This window comes from Ammospiza caudacuta, chromosome 3, assembly GCF_027887145.1.
Source record: "Ammospiza caudacuta isolate bAmmCau1 chromosome 3, bAmmCau1.pri, whole genome shotgun sequence".
NCBI lineage: Eukaryota > Metazoa > Chordata > Aves > Passeriformes > Passerellidae > Ammospiza > Ammospiza caudacuta.
In genome coordinates, this window is record NC_080595.1 from 71938993 (window position 1) to 71961701 (window position 22709).

At 37.3% G+C, this 22709-nt stretch overlaps 1 protein-coding gene across 1 annotated transcript in view; it reads left to right on the forward strand.

Moving 5' to 3' along the window:
- CDK19 (cyclin dependent kinase 19) overlaps nt 1-22709 on the forward strand; it is a 121976-nt gene that overhangs the window by 65502 nt on the left and 33765 nt on the right. The window contains exons 5-6 of the mRNA XM_058800947.1: nt 20439-20496; nt 21733-21864. Coding sequence (XP_058656930.1) covers nt 20439-20496; nt 21733-21864 — 190 coding nt within the window. The remainder of the gene's footprint in view (nt 1-20438; nt 20497-21732; nt 21865-22709) is intronic.

The following is a 22709-nucleotide window of genomic DNA, read 5'->3' on the forward strand; positions in this document are numbered from 1 at the left end:
TTGTCAAAGAAGCTGTCTGTGCTGCAGAAAATGACTGATCAGCTGGTGTTTCCCAGATGGCTTCTCTCAGGACCTCTGTCTTCTCCAGCCTCCATGCTGCCTGGAAATGCTTCAGAAATCACTGGCTTTATGGTAGCTCTTAAGACCGAATACCGCAGTTATGTCACTTAAAACAAAGGAAATTCTTTGCATAATCTGTCAAGTGACCCTACTGTGTGAAGTGATCCTCTCAGAAACTGGGCATTAGACCTTCAGATTCATCTTTAGGGAGGATTCTGAATTTCACATAAAGCCATCTTGGAATTAAAATTTCAAGACATTTTATTTAATGCAGGAAGAGTTCCTTCAAGATATCTGGACCACTGGTAAACTACTTATATTATTCTGTCACTTCTTTTAACAGTGAAGCAGCAAAGCTTTCAAGACAAAAAAGGCTTCTCACAGTGCAAGTAGTCAAAAACACAATTTTCTGAATACCAAACCTCAGTACTAACAGAATTTTTTAAACTGCCAATCTCTGTTGTTTTCCTTCCCTCTGGAAGCTAAAGCCCATGTGAATATGACAGTTGTTTTGACAGACCCCATTCCACGTTGTTCAGCACCTCAGTGGTGTTAGAGCACAGGTCACCTTGTGGTTTCCTCCGAGTGGCTTGTAGAAGCACTTCCAAGCAGTTCAGTAACTTTTGTGTGCTACCATGTGAAGTAGTTGAAAACTGTGGAAATTCTTTTATTCTGTGTAAGTTAGCTGGTGGCATCTGAAAAATGTTCTTTATATTGGACTTAATTATATTTTCCTGCAACCCTTACCTCCCACCCCTAAGCTAGCCCTCCATCTGTGACATTTGGGCTCCTACTGCTGTAGTAATCTTTGAACATAAGTTGAGGCTATTTTTCTATTAGTTTATTTCTACTTAACCAATTCTGGTGTGTTGGGGATAGTGTTTGTGGGTTTTTTTTGGTTGAAGTATTTTACCTAACCAAAAAAAATAGTCATAAAAATGAAGTCAGATTGTACTAGGATTTTATGCCTGCTTGTTTTGCTAGTTTAAATATTGAGCCCAAATCCCAAAATTTAGCATGGTAATGTTCTCTGTAGCTGGTGTTCTCAAACATAACTAATGAAAAATAAAATTCCATAGCAAATATTTTGCATTCCTGAAAATCCTCTTGGAATGGGGGATTTCAGCTACTCAAGCCATTTTGTCTTACACTGTAGTTGTTGCCAAATAGAAGATTTTTCAGAAGTGTCTTCTGTTCTGCATTCTTCTCTAATCCATGAAATGCACTTGTACATTTTTACTTTGATATACCTTTCAAGTAGTTACTTTTGATGTAACAGTTGTGGATGATGACTGTTAGAATCATTAAATAAATGCAAACTCCAGTAGGACACATTTTAATGAACTGATGCTGATTTTTAATGCTATAAAAACTGGATTTTGGCTGTTTAACTGTGAGTTAACGATTAGTTATTTGCCAGCTCAGATGAAATACAATTTCTTAAATAAGATGTTTAAAGTTTGGTTTGTTTCTTGAGTGTGAATCCTAGTCTCAGCCCTAAAACTGTTTATCAAGTAAATATTGAGTTCTTGATAGCTAAACCAAATAGAATTGCAGACCCATTTAGGTTTTGGGTAGGGCGTGTGCTTGAAATTCTGGTTATAGCTGGATCATATAATACATTTTCAGGGGCTTCTTAGTAATCTTGCTGTCGGCAAATTTATTTACTGGCTGGCTGCTGCTCTTTTCTAGGATGCAGGATTTACTTAAGTTTCTTTCTCTGTGCACATCTCCTTGCTCTGGTGAGGAGCTCTTCTTTGGTGCCAGTTTCTGTAGTGCATTGGGAAGAGCTTGCAGTAACAGTAAGCCTTTTAGGGGACCTAAAAGTGATCTTTTCTATCTACCAGAAGAGTGCCTGAGTGTATATTGCAAGTGGTTTGATGTGTTTGAAAAAATGTGAGGTCAAGCTGTTTTCTTGTTTATCTCATTTAAAGATTTTTTTTTTTCCTTCTGCAATGTGAAGTTTTGATTCTTATTTTTTCCCCTCTCTATAGGGATATGTGTTCCTATTCCTTTACACTCCTTTTTAAATTCCTTTATAACTTGTAGCTTACTGAAGTGCTGTTCCCCACAGTTCTGCTCACTTCAGGACTTTTCTTTTTGCTTCATTGGAAAAATACTAGATGCTAATCTCGCTTCTTCACTCTCATGGGTGGTGTTCATGGGGACACTCAAGAAAGTATGCATAAAGTCTTGAACTAGATTAGCTAAACTGCATTAAACTTGTTTTGTGGCTCTTCTGAGTGGTGTGGAAAGTACCTGTTTGGCCGTTCTGAAAGGGGTCTGTGCCCAGTCCAGCTGTGCCAGTGCATGGCAGCGGTGTCCCTGCCCAGCTCTTTGCGGCACTGGGGGCGATGCTGGGTGCTCAGTGAGGTGAGGGTGCTTCTCCACTGTGTGACCCAGCCCATGGTCCCAGTGCTGCCTTTGAGGTGCTAAAAGTGGACTGGAGTGCTGCAGCAGAGGAGCTCATCCACTCCAGCCATCTGCTGCCTGGGTGATTGTTTCCAGCAAGACAGCGTGGGCTGTTGGAGGCAGCAACATTTTAAACTATACAGCTGTTTTTCTTGGTGCACATGATGTGGAACCATTTTTAGGATTTTTGTAGTTTTAATGTAGTTGAAAACCTGAAACTAATGCAGAGGGTATGACTACATGAACAAGTTACAGCAAGGTAGTCTAGGGTGTGGATTTACTCTGCGTTAGGTGCTCTGTAGTATCTGCTCACCTGCATGTTTTTATTCTGCAGAAAGTGCATAGTTCTTTGATATTTCACTCCTTAATAGGGTGAGATAAAATTGTCCTATTTACTAGCATTAAAACTGGACAGCTATTTCATTAATTTCCAAGTGCTTTACATTGTTTCTGAGAGTGATTTTATTAAATGCAAGTGACTAAAATGTCAGTGTAGTAATAATGACAGTATGATATTGAGTTTTTCTGACTGGTACCCATATGCTGAGCTTGTAGAACAATGCAGCCTTTTGGGCACAGTTCTCCTACAGTGTATGTCTAGTTTAGGCTTCAGTGTGCAAGGAGCACTTCAGTCTTAGAAAAAATTTTGTTCAGAATTGAAGGTGTGAGTGTCTCTTTTAATCTTATTAATGTTAGATTTCAAGTTGTTAAATGTATTGATGGCTTTGGGATTTTTAATTGTAGGAACATTGCAGCCGTTAAATCTTTATCAGAATTATTATTGCCTCCAATAAAGCTTCCATAAACTTTAATCCTGGTCCTAAGTTTGTGACTATTCTCAAAATTGATGTTGCAGTTTATAGACAAGAATTTCAGTTGATGAGCATAGACAATACAAAACATGGGAAAGACTAACAGGAAGTATAAAGTGCTCTGATGTTGTGTTCTGAAAGCCAGGGATTTTCTCAAAGGCATTTTGTTACACAGTAAACTTTTCAAAAGTCATAATCTGGCTTTGAGTAACAGGACTTGAGTGTCTAGCCTGCTTATGCAGTTTGAAAAAAGAAAATAACAATTTCCACAGGGAGTTTGTTTGCATTTTAAGCAACTTGATTTTTATGAGAATATCTAAAGTCTTATTGGCAACATCAACAGTGAGGTAAATCTTAAGACTTGAGCACTGAAAACATAGTTATTTTATCTAGTAAGCTGAGGCAAATTTGCTGTAGTAAGTACAGTTGTGTCTTACTTTAAAAAAAAAAAGTGTGATATGTGTTTGGAGTTGTCTAATTTTAAAAAAATTAAAATTAAAAACATTAGGGCAGCTTGACCTGCCACTCTTTAACGTGCTCGTGTTTTTGACATGAATCACAATGTTTCTCAGGAATCTCACAGCCATTGCATGTCTATGCAGGTTGTTTTTCATTTTTTAAAAGTGCATAATTATTGAATGGAAAAATATTATAATTAGTTCTGAACTACTTCAGATTTTGTTTTCGGCACGTAGAACATTCACAACTATTCTTCTGGTTTTTTTTCTTGACAAAAATCTTTCATTTGCTTCCAACTTCCTTCTCCTCTGCCCACGTTCCATATCTGTTGATCTGCCTTTTGCCACTTCTTTAACATTACTCATATAACCTTGACTCAGCTTTGACTTTCCTAAAATACTCCTCTATCTCACCTTCACAATCTTAATTATCGCTCTTCCCTTTGGCCTCTGTAACTTTGAATCCTGTGGCTGGTACAGGTACAATGCTGTGTTTCATAACTTGACCCCCATGCAGGAAAAGCTCACACATTCCAGGTGGAGGGACTCTCCTTTGTTTTAGGTTCTCATTAAAAGTACCATGCTCATACAAAAACTTTACCCACTCATTAAAACTTAGTCTCTGGATTCTGAATTCAGTGACACTCCTTACTGTGGTGGTTCTGCCTCAGAAAAGATGTTGAGACTGACTTTTCTAAGGCTTTTGTTTCCCAAAACAGCTTTCTGTGTTTCTCCACTCAAAATTATATGTACTAAATCTTCTATCCCTATCTTTTCTAGCTTTTAGCTTCCATTAGTAGCTTTATGTGTGAAAATAGTCATGTATGTTTAAACTGCTACAATCTATAGTTCTGATATGTCTTAGTCTTTATGCAATTCTTCTAAACTAAAACATTTGGAAATCATTGGGAAAATAGTATACAAAATAAAAGGGGGTTTATCCATTTTGGATTTGGCAGACTTTATTTTTTTAAACAGCAAATAACTTTTTTGTCAGTACAGTTAAAAAAAAAATCAAACTTCCCAGAAATGTTTGTGATATTTATATTATCACAAGTATATGTATTACTGACTGCACGGTTTTTGCATGAAAGTTGAGAATCTTCAACCACAGACTTCAATCTAGAATCAGCCTTGATTGACAATTGATTGAAAAAACTTTTAGTAGTTGGTGCTGTAAACTTGTCTGCAGGCATTCCAAGTCAATAATTAATCAGCCATTCCACGTGGTGTTAGATACAGCACAGCTACTTCAGTGTGTAAAAGGCGTCTTGATGCTCACTACAAAACTATGGTAAAACTGCTGCAAATAACTCCAGAGATATTAAAGAGGCTTTATTTAAATGCTAATGTGTTGAATTAAATTTTTCTGAGGTGACTTAATGATTTCTTTGTTTTGTGCTATATGTGTCATTTGGAAAGAGCCTAATCTTCAAAAGTAGTTAACAGACTCTCACGTCTTGTCTTAAGCTGGTTCATCTAAAATATTTAAGCATCATGCATTAATATCCTGCCAAGAAATGCTTTTTGGTTTGCATTAATGAGGACAAGTAATACTAATACCTAATGCATTTGTTCATGAAAGCATCTCTTAACATAATTGTCTTCTGATGCATTTTTGTTAGGTAGTAAAATAAAAAATGAAGATTCTGGCAATATACTACAGAAACAAAATTTTAAGAATCTGAAATGCCGTGTTGTAGCATTTGTATGTTACACTATGTAAATATATTTATTGTATTTTCTTTCCCCTAAAAAAGCTCTTCTACACTTCTGAAGAAAGGAGATAAAGAAACAACTTGCTTCTTGTATAACTTATTCCAGCCTAGTTGCCATCACTGCTTCCTCAAATATATTTTTTTCTTCTTTTTGCATTCATAAATCAAGATGTTTTTAGGACAGAAGATTAGCATTTTGCTTCAGATACTGTGCAGCTTTTAATAAACTGTAGTAATTTCCATTAACACTTCAAGTCACTGTATCAGGTATGTTCAATACAAACATTCTTCTTTATTTACCTAGGTTATTTTAAATTTAAGGGCTGAAAAGCTTCCATATGTGTTATGGAAGCCTAAATGGAATACTCATGCATCTGACAGTGTGTCATCACCTCAATCCCATCTTGGCTTCATGAACACTGTAAGATATTGGGTCAAGTGGATAAACTCATTATTAATCTGGAGAGATTTCATCACTGATCTGCTGCACCTCAGTTTTCATTTCAGCTATTAATGTAGTCTCTAACCTGAGCAACCTCTTGCTCTGAGACTTGCAGTTTAGAGTATAAGCATGTTTTCTTGAAGGAGATGTTATTGTGTGAGATGGGGAATATGAACTCAAAGCCCTTCAGTTGCTCTACTTGCTTGTGAGCACAGTTTTTTTACCAGTGGAATTGTGTGGTAAATACAAGAAATGTTTATGCCTCCATGAAAAGGAGTAGGTTGCTTAGTGCTTAATGCAAGATGCCACATAAGAGCATGCCCATGGCAGTTACCTGCATGTAGGTGGAGCTGCTGACAGCTCCTGCTTTCATTTAGCCTGATTTGTTCATCTAGCTGCATGAATATCTAAGGCTACTCCAAATGTGTTACTCTGCATGTGAAAATGCCTATTACAAATACAAAGAATGTAACAAAACTGTTAATTGTATTGTATATATATGTTTAATAAATGTGTTTATGAACAATTTTTAAGTGGGATCTCACTCATTTATGCTACGGAGAAGTTTGCCATTGAAAACCTACTGATTTTGGTTATTCAAGCAAATATATGAGGGGTCCTGGCAGCTTTCCACTAGCACAGAGTGCAGTGAGAGCTCTTTGTGGCCAGAGTTATTAGGTTCAAAAACAGGTTGTCTAAGCTCTTGTCAAGTTTTTTGGCCCTCAAACACAATCTCATTGCTAGCAACAGATGCATAGACTGAAAGGAGGGAGCAGTGATACCAGCTCTGAAGTCATGGTGGTGTGAGTTAGGAACCTTCCTTGCATGTGTCCACTGTACTTTGCTGCAGCATCTTTATTTTGAAATTTTGGAGGTGCTGGTTTGAAATGAATGGCTGCAAGTATTCTGTAGAAAGACTCTTCTGAATAAGTGATGTTTTTCTGTGTGAAAATCTGGAAACTGGATAAACAGGCAAAAATGCCCAAGGTGGCAGGGTACATAACTACTTAAAGCCTTTGCTTCGAGGCTGTGACTGTTGAGTTGATACTAAAACGCAAATTACAAATGTCATTCTTTAAAGTGAAACTTTGTGATTTTCAATAATAGCTTTTAAAATATAAATATTTATCAAGCTGTGTAAATAATATGATATCTGGGAAAGGAATATATTTTTCTTTTCCAAGGCAAGAAAACTTAGCAATCTTGGACTATACCTACAGTAGCTAAATAGCTGGGATAAGTGCTCAGGAGTCTTAAAAGATAATTTTGTGGTCTCCATAATTTTTTAATTGGCATATTAAATCTTAACTTTAAATAGTTTTCCTTTTCTTCAACCAATTTCAGGTTTTCAGTCTCTGTATTCAGAGCCTTTTTTCTCCTTTGTTCTTATACACCTTTCACAGCCTTCACCAGCTATGCCTGTGGCTGGAGAAGCCTTCCTTGGTCTCTGTCCCTTGCTCCTCCCAGTTTCAATGTTTTATGTGTCAGTCTTTGCTTGAAAGCACCTCTCTGGTTGCTGTTCAAGTTCTGTCCCTCCCTGAAGCCAAAGCCCTGAGCTGTGCAGGTGCAGCTGTGTCTTCCTTACACAGCGTGCGCTGCTCTCCATTTGCTCCAGTGTTGGCCTTTCCCAGCCTCGAGCTTTCCAAAGCAGGAGCTGTTTTTCAGTACTTTAGATATTGTGCCCTTTGTGCAAGAAAGGCTGCATTAACAAACAAACAAACACTTGAATTGGGTTGTTGTGTAGGCAGTGTTCACTCATGTTTGGAATAGCAGTATTCCACATCTATGCCTTTCAGTTGCTTATGGTAATTTTGGGAAGTACATTCTGTATTGAAAGGGTTCGTGCTTGTTCCTGCCTGGCCTGTTAGAAAATTATTTTAATCGGTGTAAAACCTTCCAAACACAGATGACCTTTATTTATGTGAATAATTGTTGTGATGACATGCTTTTAAATTGTTTTGAGCTGCTGATAGTTCTGAATTAGTGCTGATTTAAGGGTTAGGTCTTCAGTTCCTCACATCTAGACCATCTAGACCGTTATTGTTACACTGAATTTATAATGATTGAAGCTTATGCCACAAAAGGAACACCATACAAATTTGAATCCCAGCTGAACATTAAGCTCCTTTCCCTACCATTTCCTGATTAAATGAGAAAAAATGGAATGCAGGGTTTTCAAAAGTTTAGGGTGCATTTGTATTGAGAAACATTACCAAGATATCGTGAGTGTAAACACATGCAGATGTGCTACTTAGTATCTCTTAATCTCATCTGTGTGTGGGAGTAATGGCAGGTAATGAATCCATCCCAGACTTCAGAAAAAACAAGTAGAAATACTATAACTTATGAATCTATCTACAAACTTAGCCTTTGTTACCTCTTTCTGACTTTTTCTTCTACAAGAAAAGACCTAAAAAGATTTCAGATAATCATCCTATCTTGTTTACTAACTTTGTAATATTGAAGTCTAATACTGAATGCTGCTATAGCAGTATATCCAGAGATGTTTTCCTGTGTCTCCTGTGAGGTTCACTGCCTCATAAAATCTCATCAGTGTCATTTCATCCAAGGAAATTGTTGCAGGCCCGTCCATGACAGAGCACCTTGAGCACATGAGCAGGGATGAGCACTGCAGCTACCCAGGGACCCTGCCTTGAGGAGTACAGTAATGGAGATGTGGGCTGCAGAGGCAGAACAACTCTTGAGATGGAATGGGGATTCTGCTCTCCTGTAATCTGGTTAATGCTGTGAAACAAGTGCTCTTTTGAAGAACAGTGGAAATTACTGTCTGTGACCTTGTTTTAGCATGCCATTTGGCTGGCTGCATTTACTGGTTACTTAAAAGACTTCATAGCTGCTTGTTCATGTGGAGACACTTTTGGAAAACTTCCAAGAGAAAACTAGGAGCACAAGACTTCTCTGACTTAATGTTGCGAGACTAGGTCTGAACTTTTGTTGAAGAAGCTGGCCATTGATGCTTGTCTTCTTAAAAATCAGTCTTCATGAGCCTGAAGGTCTCCCAGAAGTCAGGAAGCTGAGAACTGACTGAGAGATAAAGAGAGATTTGATCTGAGTCCTGAGGTGAACAGGCTGATGGTGATAAAATAGCAAAAAAGTTTCTGTTAGGATGGGTTTCAAAGGTTATGTTTTATTTAGCTTTGTTTGTAATGCACATGTCAGCTGAACAGTGGTACTATCTGCTTGCTTTGGGGTCTGCATTTGCTTTTATTCTACTGCAAGACAGCTGAGGTTGTGCTGCCTCAAGTGATACATGAGGTAATTGCCTAAACATGGTAACTGGATGGTGAGTTTGAGACCTTAAGGTCCAGAGGACTGTTAAGTTCCAGTCAGTATTGCTGTAGGAACAAGGCTTGTATTTAGGTGATAAAATTTCTTCTTGAAACCTGAAAACTGATCTGCTGGACAAATCATGAGGAAAAAGGGACACTTAACCTAGCCCTGCAAATAGTGGAATCTGGGAACTTGCTTTAAGATGGTGTAATAAAGACTATGTATAAGGATTTGGCTTACATTATAAATCACTGATCTAGATTGTTTTCATACAGAGAAGAAGGTTGATGCTACAGTATAACAGGCATTTGAATTGCTCATGTAGGTAAGGGTTAGTTTTAGTCTTTAGACTCAACATCAAGGAAGGAAGAGAGAAGAGATGGCATTTCACTTTTTTATTCTTGAGATAATGAGCATAGAAAAACTGCATATGTGAAAATGGATTAAAAAAGGTAGCTTGATGCTGCAAAATTTCACACTTAAGAAACTGACAAGAGCTAATGAAAATATATTAAATATTATTAGACCTAAACCTTTGATTGTTAAAGTTGTGTAAAATGTTTTTATTGCTTTTCTGAATCTTGCCAAGTTTATACTCTAATAATAAAAAAAAATGTATTCCATAGTTCTGAGTCCCTTCAGCTAAATTTTCATGCCCATATGCAGACAAAAGGGGACTTGTTAAGACCCACTCAGCATGGAAGTAACCACTTCAGGTAATCATGCTACCCTATTCTTTTCCTCTTTTGAAATTTCCATTAAAGGGCTTTTAATATTTCAACCTAATTCAGTCAATCTAAGCTATCCAAGCAGAAGCTTGTTTGTAATGAAAATGGATTACATTTATATCTATTAATCTGGTACTATATTATTTATTGCAGTCAGAAAGGCTTTGTTAAGAATTTGACTCTACCACACTCTTGGGGGAATGGAGGTATTGGAGTTTTACTGCCAAAAATACTTTGTGAAAGGCAATTAAGAAAATGTTTTATGATGGTGTCACCAGTCTCACTTTCTGTCATTTATTGTTTGATTGGATAGTGGCTTCATGCTTCTGTCTTAACTCAATTAAGAGGAGTTGTCAGAATATAAAACAAATACCAGATTTTGGCTGTGGTGGAATTTAGTGCCTGAACTGAAAGAATTAGCGGTTATGGTATCTAATTTTCATGCTGCTGTAACAGAAACAAAGTAATGCAAGGAACAGGTGAGAATTGCATCATGTCATTTCCCCCTTCTCTTAAATTCTAGTCCTAATCTCAATACAGGCATAGGCTTTCTTACGTTAATGTTCTGTCAGACTTACTGTCTCCTGGCTTTTGCCTTTAAAAAGGTGAAGAAAATGGTAGTGTTGGTAATGTTTCATGTGTGCGCGGATCTTCTCAGTTTATTTGCCTTTGGGTTATTATTCTGAGTAAAGATTATGTGTGAAGAATGTGTTATGAGAACTTGATAGCAGAGATGCAAAGACTTGGCTTGACCACAGTATCTTGGGGCATTTAGGATGTATTTTAAAGGCCCAGCAGAGGAAGAGTTTGACTGTGCTTTTATAGAACAAAATTTATCCCCTCTGTTTTTTGGGGTTTTTTTGTAATGCATTAAAAGCAGAACATTCTTCCAAAGTATTCCTGAGGTGAGTCTTTCTTCTGTTCTCAGGCATTCTGGGCCTGCACATCTTACTGTTCAGAAATGGGGTAGCGAGGTTGGACAATCTGTCTTGTCCTGTGCTGTGCTTGGTGCTCCCAAAGAGCCCAGGCAAGGTCTGAAAACAAGGCCTAGATGGTTGCTGGGTATCTTCATGGGAATTTTGCTGGAGTGTGTACTGCAATGTGTTGAAAATCCCAGGGACAATGTGAATTCAGCATATTATTTGAACATTTGCTTTATGACCTTTTATTTTTCATTGAAAATTTATGATCATATTTGTGTCTTTGTTTCTAACTTCCCCCTTCTTTGCCCTTCTCAAGGTTACATGTAACATTTTAAGTTCAAGTATGCTATTGCAGCCCTGGTAACAGCAGAATGCTTTGGATAATGTTGCATAGCAACATCAAATTTAATTTGTGACAAATGTTTTGGCATTCTCCAAATGTGACTTTTTTCATCCTTTTCTTTTTCACTTAAACTGTATTGCCATTGATTGGGGTGAAACTTGGTATACTGGAACATTGTGAAGATTGTTTTAATCAAAGCAATGCCCAGAATCCAAAATTGTCTGGAGTTTTCATTTTTGTCTTGCATTGGTTTAACACCCTGTCAGCCATAAGAAACCTGAAATGGTGTATGAAAGGAAGATTGTTGCATTTCTGAACTTTTATGCAGGCCAAAATTATATTCTCTTCTTGTGATTACTCTTATTTCATATTCTCCTTGTGTGTACAGTCAATTTTCCAATGACATAAGTGCAACTATATTATCCAGGGAATAGAGTTGGTGAATAGTCTTTTCCTGCTTCAGCAAAGCATGTTGAGTTTATAAATCAAATATTTTTTCTAGAAATTGCCTAAGAAACCATTGTTCCAAATGGATTTTAAACCAGAGTATTCTTATAAGGAGCATGGATATTTTGGCCTTTCTGGGGAAGGCCTAGATAGAAATGAGGGGAGTGAATTTAAAGAATTAATGTCTCTTGAAGTATATGCTTAATTACATCTCAAGAGAACATCTGACCTACGAAAAATCAAGTCAAACAGAGACATGAATATTCTACCTGACCACTGATTTAATTGTGTATATATGAGAGTAACTGAAGAAGCAGCAACTTAATTAGAATGTATATCTGTGTGTGATTTGGTTAAAATGCAGGCAGAGTGGAAAAGTCTGACTTTCCCTTTGGTGAGATACTTCAGCAGTGAGTGTGTTCTAGAGACTGGACTTCCAGGCTGACACTGTCATCTCAGATATGTTTTTCTGTGGCTAAATGTGTGATTCTGGAGCTGTTCAGCCAAAGGTGCAGTAGGCTTGGTTACAGCAGGGTGACAGAGATGGCTCTCTGAGCCTCAGTTGTCCTACCATGCAGCTAGGCAGCATGAGTGGTTTGAGGAGACTTGAGCTGCGAGGGCTGTAGAAATGCGAGGGCTATTTCTCTTAAGGGAAATATGCAGAAGGAGGAGAGGGAACCACATCCATGTTTTAACAAGAGACATTTTGATTAGGTGCTGGGAAACAATTTTTTTTGTCAGACAGTGCCAGGTGTTCCCCACCAGAAGGGCTTGGTAACCTCCACTGTTAGAGACTTGCAGCTCCCTTGGTCATGATACTGAGCAATTTGATGCAGCTTCAAATTTGGATTTGTTTTGGACTGCAAAATGTCCAGATGACCTCTAGAGGTCCTATCTAGCTCAAAGCACTCTATGATTTTGGCTGATCCTCCAGATGAATATCCGGATCCTTGGGCTGTTGAAATCAGTCTGTAATGAAGTGTGTGTAGTGACATCTTTGCTTTTGTTGAAGGATACGTCAGCTTAAGCTTAATTCATGGACTTCGAAAAAAAAAAAATAAAATGCAGATCTATGGTTGCACTGTGGCCAAAGTTTGCTTTTTTCTGCGTTCCTTTACCTTTGTTTTTTATGCCAGGTTTTATAAGAGTATATAAACATGAAAAGGTTTCTTTGATAACTAGCTTCTATATGAAAACAGCACATTTCCCCTTTCAACACATAATGAGTACAAGCAAGGAATATGTTTAACCAAAATCTTTACCTAAGGCATTCCAAAGAAATATTTCAGGTATATTCTGTACATTTTGTTCCTACTCCTAGTTAGTAATATGTTTTGCCATCAGTCTCAGGTAAATTCTGCAAATGTAGTTGCTATAGAATTCATGGTAGCTGGAGTGAAATGACTATTTTGACCGCATCTGTTCAGCTGCTATGAAATGCATAAGTCACTACCATAATCTGACAGCATGGTTTGTGTCTGAGTATGCAGTTTCATATCTAAGATTCCCGCAAGAGCATTTTTTCCTTATCAGTTCTGAACACATTTCATTTTAAAATTATTTTAGAAGGACCAAGAGTGGAGATAAAAAGTAACCATGCATTTTTAAATCTGTATCTGTTGTCACTAATATCCCTCTAATGGCAATAAAATTAATTTTGGGAACTTTTTAGAGACACAGTCTGATGACACTTAGCTGTAAAATTTTGTGTGCCATTTTATGGTGGTTGGACCTGGGTTGGGTGCCTGGTACCCACCAAAGCGCCCTCAACTGGATAGGCGAGAGAAAAGAGGAAAAAAAAGGCGGATGGGGTGAGAGAAAGGAATAGGGAGAGATCACTTACCAGTTGCCACCACAGGCAAACCAGACTTAACTTAAGGAAATTAGTTGAATTCATTCCCAATCAAAATCAGAGCTGCATGATGAGAAGTAAAACAAATCCTAAAACCATATCCCCTGCTCTCCTGCTTGGGATTAACTTTGTTCCCAATTCTCTACCTCCTCCCCACACTCAGTGGCACAGGGAGCTAGGGAATGGGGTTAGCAGCGAGTTAATCCTGTGTTGGTTCTGCCACTGCTTCCTCCTCAGGGCAGGAGTCCTTCCCCTGCTCCACTGCCGTGTCCCTCTCACGGGAGGCACTCTTCCATGAACTTCTCTGAAGAGTCTTTCCCACAGATTTCTGTTCTTCACAGACTGCTCCAGCATGAGTCCTTCCTTTTTTTCTTTCCATGAAGTGCAGCATTCCAGGAACAGGCTGCTCCAGCATGGGTCCCCCATGGGATCACAAGTCCTGGGTCATAATTGTCTTTTGGGCATCCACCTGCTCCAGTGTGGGCTTCTCCACAGGCTACAGATGGATCTCATGGTCTGCACCACAGGCTGCAGGAGAATTTTGGCTCCAGAGACTGGATCACCTCCTGCTCCTCCTTCTTCACTGATCTTGGTGTCTGCAGAATTTCTCTTATAGATTCCCACTCTTCTCTAGACTGACCTCAATTACTTCTCTGCAATAACATTTTTTTTCCTTTTAAAATCTGTTATCGCAGAGGCACAAGCACTCTGCTTAATGGGATAAAAGCATTCTGTGGTACTCCTTGTTTCCTGTGTTCTTTTTATTTACTTAATGTATTTACCTCTTATTTTTTTTTCCTCCTTTTCAGATTTAAATAAGTTTTGAGTTCAGTTGAATAATCTACCATTTCAAAGCATTTTGTATGCCTTGAGATTTTTCTAACTCTTTAGATCATGTGCTGTTGTAATCAGCTTTATGTTTGGCCTTTTGATAATTTGATAATATGTGTTATTACATTATTGATTCAAATGAAATTATAATTATCTTGATGTTAAAGATATTATTTTGTTAAAGTAATTTGCTAAAGATACTACTTTGCAAAGTCAATCATTTCAACAGAATAGAGAAACAGTGGAAGAAAATTGTATGAATTACAAACCTAGGCCAAAGATGTAATGAAATATGGTTGGGTTTTTGTAACATTAAGGATAACAACTGATAAAAACCAAACTGAAAGTGATGTTATGTAATCAGAGTAGTGACTCTCATATGAGTTTGCAGTGTGTAAGGCTAAAGAGGAGCAGATGTGAAGATATTTTACTGTATATTTTATACTTCTGTCTAGTGCTTCAGTATCAGAAAAATGTTGATCAAACAGTTTTCTAAAAAAAGAGAAGTGGGGATAACAATTTTCCTACCTGCATTTCAATATATGGAAATATTTTAAATGGAAGTGGTAATGATTTAGAGATTTGCAGTGCATAATACAATATTTTAAGAACCTTTCATTTTTAAAATTAAATTTAATTAGCTCAATTGTTAGCAGCAGTGCTAGTACCTATGTGGGAATTTATTGATCTGAGCAAAGTCTGATTTTGAACAGTGTTGGTTTAAGGCAGGGAAATGACTACATTTCCTTACAGATGAGAAGATCAAAAGCTTTGTTTACAAATTTCAGTGAACAATCAGCGTCTCCCTCTTACCCTTGAACTGACTCAGTTGTATTTGGAGTAGTGCCTGCAGAGTGGAACATGGCCATCTCACTCAGGACCTTTGTCATTTGGGGAGCAGCATGCTGAAAGCTGAGACAAAAATATTATTGCTCTCTTCTTGCTTGTGAAATGAAAGTGTCTTTATGTATCAACACTGGGCTGTTTACAATTGTTTTTTTAAATAATGGAGACTTGAAAAGACCTCATTGCAAGGCAGTGTCAGTAACTGGGGAGAGCCTTTATCTGTAAGGCTTGCAATCTTTTACAATAGAAGCCTCCTAATTTGATATTATTCTTTTTCCAGTGGCACATTCCAAAAGGGAAACACATTTGTTTGGACATAAACAATAAAGAATTGTGTATGGAAACTGGTGTATCCCTATGGACATTTTTTCATAGGACTGTAATTCTGCACCAAATCTCTTATGAATTGTGTCACTGCTGTACTTAAGGAGATCACAACAACCATTAAAACTGAGGTATTGCCATCTATTGTTAGGTTGTTGTTCCTGTTTTGAACTATTATAATCTTTTAATAACATAGATGGTTTCGTTTCTTTCAACCTTTCTTCTGTTTTACTGTCTAAATATTAAAATTAGAAGTGTATCTTCACATAAATGTCTGTATGAGTCCCAGTTGTGACTCTTCTTGTATTTGTGAAAACACACTTGTTAATCCAACATTTTAATTTCTCTCCCATCAAGATTTTTAAAATTCCTTTATTCCCTCTCCCCCACTAATGTAGAAAAATAAATGTTATTATCAATGCTTATTGAACCTATTGTAAAGACTTGTAAAGAATTGTCATCTTCATCCCTTTTTGCAAATATTTCAGATTTTTGCTTCCGTTATTTGTTACTGTTAACCTTGCTCTTTTTGCAAATGTTTTTTTAGACAGTCAAACCTCAACTGAATTTCTCAGCAGGGATTTGCCTGTTCATTTTTATAGCTTATATTAAATGTGAGACTCCTTATTCTTACTGTTTCTGTTGTTCCTATAGCAACTAGATAGGGGGAGATGCAGCAGCATCACTTTGCTTCCCAGCTGGTGTTTGTGTTCTCAGTGAGGGGGGGAGAGTATGAGGAAAATAGAGGATCAATTAGAATGTAACTGCTTGAAAAGTGTACTCCTTGTTGGGTTGTCTCACCCAACTGCTACTCTAGAGGAGTTAGATAATGATTTTAAGCAGGGCTTCTCAAACTTTGTTTATTAAAATTTTGTCCTCTTGTATACAGACACAATTTACTCTTAAGTATGTGCCAGCTTTTGGTCTTTTAGCTGCTGCTTGGTTCTTGATGGTTCCTTCCAGCTAAAACACTGTTTTCTTCATCAAATGGCTGACAGTAGGATTTGTGTCAGGAACCAGACTGGTGCTTATGACTTATATATAGCTGAACATAAATGAAGTGTGGGGCTTTTTCATTCCTGCTTTTTAGTCTGATTTTTGCAGCTGTCCAGTAACTATAGTACACTAGGCTGTAGTTTTATTGTCATCTAAGTGATGATCTTGGAGTAAAATGTTTTAATATTTAAATGCTACATTTTCCATTTTCAGAGATTACTAAGAACTAAGGTAGAGCTAACATGTTCTACCTTCTCCAAGAAGCAGAGGTCATTAGAATTCTCCTTCAGTAGTCCTTTCTCTTATCTCATGATGGAAACCTTCCTAACATAGTTTCCTGAGGATCTCTGGTGCCAAATTATTCCCTCTGAAGTAAACCAAAAAGCTTTCTTCCATACCTGAGTACCTGAAATTCTGCTGCTCTGCCTTGGTGCCTCTTTTTTAGCCAAAGGGTTGTGTTTCTCTCACCATGGTATGTGCAATGTGAAGGCTCTGGGAAGAGTTTTACAATATTCAAGCCATTATTATATAAAACAACCACAAAATATTTGACCTATATTTTAAGCTCCTCTGAAGCTGCTTATTTTTATTAAATAAAAATTCATGGGCACAGGAACTGGATATTATACATTGCATCTCAAGAAGCTGGGTCCCATCTGGTTTAGCATATGTACATTGAAAAGCCTTTCCTAGCCAGAACAGCTCTGATTAGCGAGAGGAACTTAGAAAGTGCTGATTAGTAGATTATCAAGTGGTTAATTTGCTCATGTGGGAAATAAGAAGTTGGGATGTAGGCTTCTTGTTACTTAAGAAACAGGTTGGAACCAAGACTTCTCACCTCTCGGGAAGATGCCACAATGAAAGGTGTTACTGGCACAGCGGGGATCCTGCGGGCATCAGGTTGCCATCCATGAAATCCCTGCTGTCTTCACACTGGGGGTGGTGCCTCAGGAGAAGTGCTTGCTCTTTTGCTCAATTAAAGTTTTTAATTATTTCCCATTTAATCCCTTCCCTGTTTCCCCTGCCCCTGACTCTCTCAGAGGGGTTCACAAGAGCTAATGAACGTGACATCTGCTAAGTTCATAAATCACTTAGTTTCTCTGCTGGCTGCCTAAGGAGGGTTCCGATCCTCAGTGGATTATATATTAGAACAGATTTAAATTTTAATCAGAACAACATCTCTTCTAAACATTCTGGCTTCAAAAATACATAAATGGACAAATCTCTTGCTTCCATAGACCCTGACCTAGTATATCTCCTGTACTCATGGGACCACTAAGGCTCCTAGGGCTTTGGGGAATCTTGCTGAGGCTGAGGATGCTGGGGCTATTCAATCTCCAGAAGAGAAGGCTCATGTGGGATCTTATCAATGTGTATATGTGCCTGATAAGTGTGAATAAAGAAAGCTGAGCCAGACTCCTTGCAGTGCTATCCAGTGGTAGAACAGGAGGCAGTAGATGTAAATATACTCTACTGATAAACCTTTTTTACTGTCACAGGGGTCAAACACTGAAGTTTCAGAGAGAGTCTCCATCTGTGGAGAAGTTTAAAACCCAACTTGGCTCAGGCCCGAGCAATCTGCTGTAATTTGTAACCCTGCCTTAGGCTTGTTATTTCCAGAGGTCCTTTCCAACCTGAAATATTCTGTGAATATTTGTGGATAAGGTCAGCAGATTAAAAAGTTGGGAGCTTTTTTTCTGTGAATAAATTGCTATTTGGAGAATATTATATTGCCAGAGATAAAATACGGCTCTTGTGAGTTGTTCTGAAAGTCCTTTCTGCTGAAGTTAGAATGTTTATTTCTTACAACCTAATTCTTTTATTAGAAACAACCTCACCTATAAATCAGTGCAGTAAAATCATTTTTATCAGCTTGCTTCACTTGACAAGTAAATGCATTTTTATAGTGCTTAAAATCCAATCCTGAGTGTAAAGGTCTGTTGAAGTAGTTTTGATTCATAGAATCATTACGATTGGAAAGTCCTACTAAGATTGAGTCCAACATTAACCTCACACTACCACCACCATGTGTAGAACTAAACCGTGCCTGCAAGTGCAAATCCTCATTTTTTTGAACACTTCTGGGGATGGTGATTCTACCAGTTTCTTGGGCAGCCTGTTCCAATGCCTGCAGCTGCAGCTTCCCAGCCACTTTTCCCCAGCCTGCAGCACTGTGTGGGATTGTTGTGACCCAAGGGCAGGAATCAGCACTTTGACTTGTTGAACCTCATACATTTGGCTTTGGCACATCAATCCAGCAAACTTATGATACCCAACTCTGAATCAGTTGCTAGGCAGAAGTTTAGGAAGAAGTTCATCAAGAAAACTGGAGTTCTGCTCTCTTGGTTAGCACAGTTATATCCATATGATTTCTAACAGAGGTAAAATGTGAACTTGCATGCATCTCTTGCTGCCTGGTTACTGAATATGCAGAAAGTGATTATTCTGTTCTCTGGAATATTCAATTCAGGGTAATACATAAATGTACAACCAGAGTTCAACAATTGCCTTGAGGTGTTGATTTTATTGTCATTAAATATTAGCCAAGAGCGAGCTTCATCTTTCTCTTTCCTAGATTTGCTGGTGTTTGCTCAAGGTCAGTTGAAATCAGTTGTGTTTTCCAAGAAGGGAGTGCATATTGCCTCTCGAATGGTTCCAGCATATGTTGGGGAATTAAAAGTCAGTGATGTTGTTGAGAATTACAGATTAAAAAAGGAAGAATAAAAGAGGCATCTGGAAAGAGAGGCAATGGTTGGAGCCAGGGAAGAACCAAAGTAAGCACTGGGAGTGGGATGGGAAGAACAGCTTCCTGGGGGAAGGAAAAAGAATAGGTGAAGTAGAGTGCTTTTTTTGTTTGTTTCCTTTTTCAAAAAAGCTAAAGGTGTGTAATTTTGAGTCAAATTAGAAACCCTAGTTTGAGTGTCTCATTTCAGGTAAATAGTGGCAAGGAACTGAGAATTTAAGTGAGATTCTGACATTGGTTTTCTGGACATTTCTTTCAGATTCTTGAACAAATCCTGCTTGAGCAGGTGCCTCTGCAGGCATTAAGGATTTAGATATAATTATTGTTTGAATAATATTCCAAAAATCCTGCTTTGAAGCTTTGTTATGCATCTCTTCATTCAAATCACTTAATGTTTTCAATCTTGTTTACTTTTTACAGCTGTTAACACAATAGGACAAAAGCTTCCAAGGAATGACTGTTGATGTTTGAGGGAACCTAGATCCTAATTGCAGAACAATTGCTGTGATGTCATGTGCAGATTTTATGTGGTGTTCACAAACAGCTGGTTGCAAACAAATAGATTGCAAAAAATGCCTATAAAGGTTTTGTTCTACTTGTAAAGCTGCTGTCTGCACTATCAAAACCTTTTGGGATATAGCTGTGCGTGAATACTCCTGTTTCAAGAGAATTCTCATAGCATGAAATCAACTTTGTGGGGAAAAAAGTGTTTTTACCCATGTGATTTTTATCATTCATACACTAAAAACAAGCACAGCTCTAAAATGTAGTTATATAGGATGAAAACAAAAGTGGCTCTCAACTATGCATTTGTATACCAAGATTTGGCATCACTTGAAATAAGTTATACCAGTAAAAGTGGTTCTTGCCAGATTGTTAATGTGTAGCATAAAAGTTAAGCTAATGTAAAACTTTCCTCTAGAAGAAAATCTCTCCAGTGATTAGAATTATTCTAGTAACAATAGAAATGCACATTTACTTAAAGATGGCATTTCTTACTGTGAAATGTCAAAGTATGTTTCTGTTTTCTAATTGTGAAATTGGTAGCTAGAAATAAAAACTAAATGTCAGCAAGATAAAGGTATGGTACTTTCAGACTTCTAAGGATGTTTCCAGAGATGTTTTCATCATAAAATAAATGTATATATTATATTATACTCAAAAATAATCATCAAAGGCTGATCAGCTAAAAATTCTGCTTTTGTTTTCCAGAAACCAGCAAACATTTTGGTAATGGGTGAAGGTCCTGAAAGAGGAAGAGTCAAAATAGGTAAACTTTTTGAGAAAATTTAATTGTGCAGCTAAGACATTACTATAATAGAAAAAATGCATCTTTTGTGTAAGATAGAAACGGATCTTCAGTATTCTTTGAGTGTATGTATCTACAACCTTTAGTTCAGTTTTAAATCTCATTCACTGACTTTACAGACTTAAGAAATTCCAAATATATTGTTAGGCTTTTCTAAACTTGCCAAGGGTATAACATGAAACATAAAAGCATCTGTATGAAACAAAAAAGTAATAACCACAGAGAACAGTGGTGATGACCAGGGTTCTTTAGACTTCTACTATGATTAGTTAGCATAAGTTAGTATTGTTACTTATAAATGGTGTTTGGTTTTTTATTTTTTATATACATGACATTACTGCACATGTTTGTAGAGATACAAAGGTTTGTTATGCAAAAGTTATTTAGTGTCAAGGTGAGTAACATATGTAGCTGTGATGGTCTTTATCCAAAATCTAATTCCCTTCTCAGTTTCAGTGATGTGGATATTACCTTTTTTAAATAAATCATGTGGCAATACTGAAGTTTGTGTGAAAGAAAAGTTTCAGATTTCAATTGGATTTAAAATGTGTGGGTTTGACAATGTACCAAATTTTGTGCTTTCCCATCTAGCATTTCTTACTGTTACTTACCAGGCTCATTCTGAGGAGAATTTTTGAGTTCCATAGAATGAATGCTTAGTTTTAAAATACACCTCTGTAACAGTGCCCACTGACTGACTCTGGAGCTCATTCCTCCAAAACATGTAGGAGGCATGCCTTGAAAAATAGTGCAAAAAACAATTTACACTGCAGTCATTTTAATTTTGCACTTTGGGTAAATATATAGCTGTCACAAGGACTCACAGTTTTGTAAGCATATGTAAAAATAAAGGAGAAAATGTACATTAGAGACCTACTAACCTGTTGACTTTGGTTAAGTTTCTGTTAGAGTTCAAAAAAATGAACAGGCATCTGTGTTATGTAAAGTTTTACAATACCATGATCAAAACACATCAGATGTTATCCTTCATTTTAGGAATGGACTAAATTGAATTTAGCCTTAGAAAAATTTGATCCAGTATTGTTGTAAGTAGTTTTTGTTTTGTTAGAAACTTTGATTTGTAATTTTTAATGATTTTGAGCTGTTGTTGTAATTGCTTTTGACAATACTATTGAATTTTGATTTATTTGTATTAGAATTTAAATAATCTTCTCATTTTTTCTCCCCATTCCCCAGCTGATATGGGTTTTGCAAGATTGTTTAACTCACCTTTGAAGCCATTGGCAGACTTGGATCCTGTTGTGGTGACATTCTGGTACAGAGCTCCAGAGCTGTTACTTGGGGCCAGACATTACACAAAGGCCATTGGTGAGTTGTCCTGAAGAAAGACACTTGCCTGCAAGTTCTGTAAGGACAGTATCCTTATAATACAGAGGATTGTCAGCTGGCCAGCTAGTTTTAAGGTTTTTTCACTGAAGTAGCTTCAGATGATCCCATCCATAAAGGATTAATCAAGATGAAAACTTTTTGAGGGCTGTGCTTTTATTTTCAATATAACCTAGGCATTTTAAATATCTAGTTTGTTTTGTTTTTGAAACAAAAATATCCTTTGAATTGGTTTATATGTTTTCTTATTATTGATTTAGAAAACTTGTAATGTTGTAAAACTTCAAAAGGGAAAGAGCTGTGGCATTTTTGTAGAGTGTTTCATGTCCAGATGCTTCTATGAAATGTATGTCTTGATAAGCAGAAGGCTGGACTCCTGTGCTGTGCATAATCTGCAAATCATTTCTTCCCGATGACTTACAAAGCTCCATGTTCAGGAAATGCTGGTAGCCAGGTTCTTTTCTGCCCTAGTAAGTTCCAGAAGCACAATCAGCCTCTGTGCCCAGCTGTTTGGAGAATTAAAGCATTGAGGTGCATGGGAGGCATGCTTGGATTATATATTGAACTGCAAAGAAAACATGACCCTTTGTTAATAGTGTTAAATCATTCCTGTGAGTACACAGGTGGCTTTCTTGGCAGGCATTTTTCTGTTGCAGAAGTTTTTGGAGATGCTTTGTGGGCCTTTGTTCAGAGAGTTACAAAATACTGTGTTGTACTGGCACCTCAGTTTGAGTGTTCTCTTGGGCGGACCAGCACTTTTAAGGCTCACTGTGTGTTTTTTTTAAAACTCCTGTTTATTCATCTACCATATACAGCAAAAGGTTTGG